Source organism: Papio anubis, chromosome 4 (genome assembly GCF_008728515.1).
Source record: "Papio anubis isolate 15944 chromosome 4, Panubis1.0, whole genome shotgun sequence".
NCBI classification, from domain to species: domain Eukaryota; kingdom Metazoa; phylum Chordata; class Mammalia; order Primates; family Cercopithecidae; genus Papio; species Papio anubis.
The window spans coordinates 16,317,355-16,322,131 of record NC_044979.1 but is presented as its reverse complement, the minus strand read 5'-3'; the positions used below and the strand labels follow the sequence as shown (position 1 = coordinate 16,322,131).

Genomic DNA, 4,777 nt, shown 5'->3' with positions numbered 1-4,777 from the left:
CCTGACAAGCTAGTCTAAACCCACCTCTTGAGGTGCAGGCACAAAGGTGGAAGGGAAAAAGGAAGTGTGAGCTGTAAACACTAACAGTGGCACTAACAGGGCAGAACTTCCCAAGCAGCCCGTGTCTCAGGGCCAGGGGAAACACCCATAAGACCAGAATGCCAAGCAGGGAGACTCGGGTCCCCTAAGCCTCTGCCCGTGTGACCCTGCCATGGGCTGCAGCCTCCCACTGTGGTGTGGTCCATTGTCTCAAGGTGAGTCCTGGGCACAGATGGGACATTTCTGTCCTTGGATTTTTTGGTTTTTTCATGGAACTGCCTCAGAATACTCTGTCCTAGGCTTAGTCTGGATTTGGCTTCTTATTTTCACAGGCTCCATGGATACTGGAATTACACAGACACCAAAATACCTGGTCACAGGAATGGGGAGTAAAAGGATGATGAAACGTGCGCATCTGGGACATGATTCTTTGTATTGGCTCAGACAGAAAGCTAAGAAATCCCTGGTGTTCATGTTTTACTACAACTGTAAAGAACTCACTGAGAACAAGACTGTGCCAAGTCACTTCACACCTGAATGCCCTGGCTTATACCTTCATGTGTTCGCGCTGCAGCCAGAAGACTCAGCTCTGTATCTCTGCACCAGTAGCCAAGATACAGCCCTGCCGAGTCACCGCCTCCCTGTGCACAAACCTCCTCCTAAGTCTAGTCAGAGATCCATGGGGGCAACGCGTTTAGCTGAGCCTCAACACTCAGTTCAGCATTCCGTAGGACCTCGGCAGAAATCTCAGACCATAATACTGTCATTTATTGGATGTGACAACGCTAAATTGCCCAGACACCTGCAGCCTGGGGCATGACTTTGTCTTGAACGAGACTATGCCTGAGTTTGAATGTAGGACAGATGCTGTCACATTTAAGTTGTTCCAAGTATCTTCCAGTTGGCTTGTGCCTCTGGAAAATGTTGTGTGAAGTATTTAACACTCTGGCCACACTAATCCATCTTCCAATATGAACTGTTTTTTGACTTTCTTTTGACTCAAGTTAGACCCTGGATCTCAGCCCTCATCCCAGATCCAAATATGGTCAGACCTTTTCTTTTCTTTCTTTCTTTCTTTTTTTTTTTAGATGGAGTCTCACTCTGTTGCTAGGCTGGAATAGTGCAGTGTCGTGATCTCGGCTCACTGCCACCTCCACCTCCCAGGTTCAAGTGATTCTCCTGCCTCAGCCTCCCGGGTAGCTGGAACTACAGAAATTTCTACAATAGTACCCAGAGACGTGGTTTTATCATGTTGGGATGGTCTCAAACTCTTAGCTTCTTGATTTGCCCCCCCTCGTTCCCAAAGTGCTGAGATTATGGTAGAAACACGGGCGCCTGGCAGGTCCTTTCTTTTCTTTTTTTTTTAAATAAGAATACCCAACGCCACCTCCTCAGGTATTTTGTATCCGGTGCTGACCCACACGAACGATGGTTCCCCATGGGGTTTGCATCATTGTTCTCTAGTTCACTCTCCTAGGCGTATTGCGAGTTTCAACTTCTTGTTGGCTTCTCTCTTCCACTCCTGAGTTTAAAACTTCCAAACTTGATTGTTTCCTTCTGTCTCTTTAATCCTAATACCAAGTTTTCTCGGCATCATTATCAGCCATGGATTCTGTTGCACCTGAATTGTTGCTCACAGCAGGTAATGAGAGGCTGACCTCCACCGTTTCCTGGGCGGACTTTGTACTCAGGGTTGCCTTGCTGAGCCCACATTTTCCAGCACTGCTCTTAATAATTAACGGCCTCAGTTCTGCACACCGTCAGACCCTGGTGAGCCCTGCACTGTCCGGGTTTCTGCACCAACACAAGGATCCTCTCTCTCCTATAGGGGCGCTCCAGGGACGGTGGGTGTTGCCCCAGACACCAAGTAGCCATTCTTGGACCTTGCCTGTGGGTCCGTGGGAGCTCAAATGCCACTCCTTTCCTCCACAGGACCAGATGCGGGCTGGGAGGCCCTCGACCTGCTGTGATCCTGCCATGGATACCACGCCTCCTATGCTGGGCGATTTTTAGTTTGTGACGGTCGTGGCTCTGAGAGTTTGTTTTGACTTTAGACGTTCTAGTAGGCCCTACTCTTAATCTTCTTTTTCCCACAGGACACACAGAACCAGGGTACCAGATTCCCAGCCATCCAGGTCACACGGATGGGACGGAAATGATCTTGGTGTGTCCCATCCCCTAATCACTTATACTTCTATTGGTACAGACAAATCTTGGGGCAGAAAGTCGAGTTTCTGGTTATCTTTTTTAATAAGCAACATCTCAGAGAAGTCTGAAATATTCGGTAGTGGGTCCTCGGTTAGAAGAGCCTGATGGATCCAAATTTCACTCTGAAGATCAAGTCCCACAAAGCTGGAGGACTCAGCCAGCCTTCTGTGCCAGCTTGGTGAAGCCACAGCCTTGCAAAGACACCTCCAGCCTGTTCAAAAACCCTCATAGATCTGCCTCCCTCCCAGCTGCCAGCACCCAGTTCCTGTCTAAGAAAAGGAAGTCTCGTTGGGTTCGTTCTTGCAAATGTCTCCAAAAAGACAGATATCTGAAATGAAATTCCCGAAGATATCTTGGGCAGAAATGACGACATACTGTAGGGTTTGAAGAATGTTTATAGATACCACAGAGTGTGATGGTGGGCTCTGAATATGGGAGAATTGTATCCAACCATGTAACCTATATCTTTTTCTTTATTGTTTGCCGTTTTATTAGAATTTTTTGGATTTAGTTGCTTAGGAAAACATATTTTAACTCCTAGGACGGTGAAATGATTACTGAGTGGGAGTTCAGGTATTTCCATGAGAATATAGAGGATCTCCACGGAAATCTTCAGAAGGAAAAGGGCAGGTACAGATCCAATATCAATAGTCTTACTCAGTCAAGGCGAGAACAAATCTGATGACCCTGTCACCCTGGTTTGATGCATTTGGGCTAATGATGCTAGCTCACAAAATAACAAGTTAAGAGAGTAGAAAACATGGAGTCTAATATTAGGATACCATTTTACACTATTTCAAGGTCAGCAGAGGTCTAGACCAGCATGAGAATCGCCAGAATAAAGCCAGGCAGTGCGGGAACAGAATTCAGCAGCAAAAGTCAAGAGACATCTAGAGGCAGAGGCAGGAATGAATTTGTCACTTTCAACTTAACATGAAGCAGCCAGATTAACTTTTTGAGTTTCATTTAGGAAACTATGTCTCTTTTAAACATGCCTATTGAAATCTAAATTCTAGGTATTCGTGTATTTGGGTTCTGGAATTTCCACTTAAATCTTCCTACAATTTCCAGCTGTCTGCTAAAATTCCACATTTTGTCATTTACTTCGTTGACTATATTAACATCTGTCATTTGAAAGCCAGTTTTGGATAACTTTAACATCTGAATCTGTTTGGGTCTATTTCTTTTTTCTGTTTTCTCTGTTTAGTTTCTGGGCATGTGATTTGTTTTCTCACACAACTAGTGATTTATTTGAATGCTGGATATTATATATAAAAACTGTAGAGATAATCTGAGGCTCTGAATGATTTCATCTTCCCCAGATGATTCACTTTTGCTTCTGCTGGGGATTGTAGCAGGGGCAGATCACCTTAATTGAGCTTATGACTGAGCTGGATCAGAGCTGGGATTTGGCCTGTGTGACTGACTCCTTCATGCTTGGTCTTAACCATTTAAGTTCCAACTAGATGTCTGGGTGTAACAGCTTAATTAAAGTGTAAATTACATAACATGATATTTGCCCATTGCAAGTATGCAATTCAATGAATTTTGATAAATTTGTGGAGTTGTGCAACAATCACCATGATCCAGCTATAAAAAATTTCATCCTCCCCACCCAGAAAGTTCCTTTGTGCTCGTTTTCAGTCAATCCCTGCTTCTGCCCCCAGCACCAAGGCCTGGGGTCTTTGACAGGCTCCTCTCCTATTCAGTAGTCACTGAACATAAATGTTCTCTGGACCAGAAAGGTGGTGGATGCTCCTCAAACCCGCTACACTCTCAGTCTTCCCTTTTTTTCTCAGCTACTTAGGCAGCGATATAAAATTGGCAAATGACTTAGAGGGAAAAGTGGTCTGTTAGATCTCTCCTTTCTCCTTGAGATCCCAGTCCGTTAGGTTCTTTTTGCCTCAGTAGCTCCAAATGCCTTCAAACATTTATCTTTATATTTTGTTAAGTTTATGTAGTTGTTTTTGATAAGAATGTTGTTCTGCAAAAATTCAGTCTATTAACTCCAAAAGCCAGGTTTTATATTTATTAAAGGTGAGGTGAAATTTTGTATGTTTGTATTTTAAATAGAAGCCTCTTGAAGAAAGGAAGGAGTGAACCTCTCCACTTTCCCATTTTTTTTTTTTTCTTTTTGAGATAGAGTCTCGCTCATGTCACCCAGGCTGGAGTGCATTGGGGCGATCTGGGCTCACTGCAACCTCCCCCTCCTGGTTTCCAGTGATTCTCCTGCCTCAGCCTCTGGAGTAGCTGGGATTACAGGCGCATTGCACCACAACCGGCTAATTTTTGTATTTTGAGTAGAGACGGGGTTTCATCATGTTGGCCAGGATGGTCTCGGCTTCTCAACCTCGTGATCCACCCGCCTCGGCCTCCCAAAGTGTTGGGATTACAGGCATGAGCCACCGTGCCTGGCCGCATATCTCTATTTCTAAGACCTCTACCACCCTGCTGCCTTTGGTCCACCATGGGACAGAGTCTTGACACGTTTGACCTTTTACCACAAGGAGGAGCTGTGACTCTACTGAGA

At 45.0% G+C, this 4,777-nt stretch overlaps 1 gene segment (V, D, J or C); it reads left to right on the top strand.

The window, feature by feature from the left end:
- The first annotated feature begins 272 nt into the window (after nt 1-272).
- On the top strand, nt 273-1,169 carry LOC116274660. The segment is given in 1 exon segment: nt 273-1,169. A coding segment is annotated over 1 exon segment (483 nt).
- Nucleotides 1,170-4,777: the final 3,608 nt, after the last annotated feature.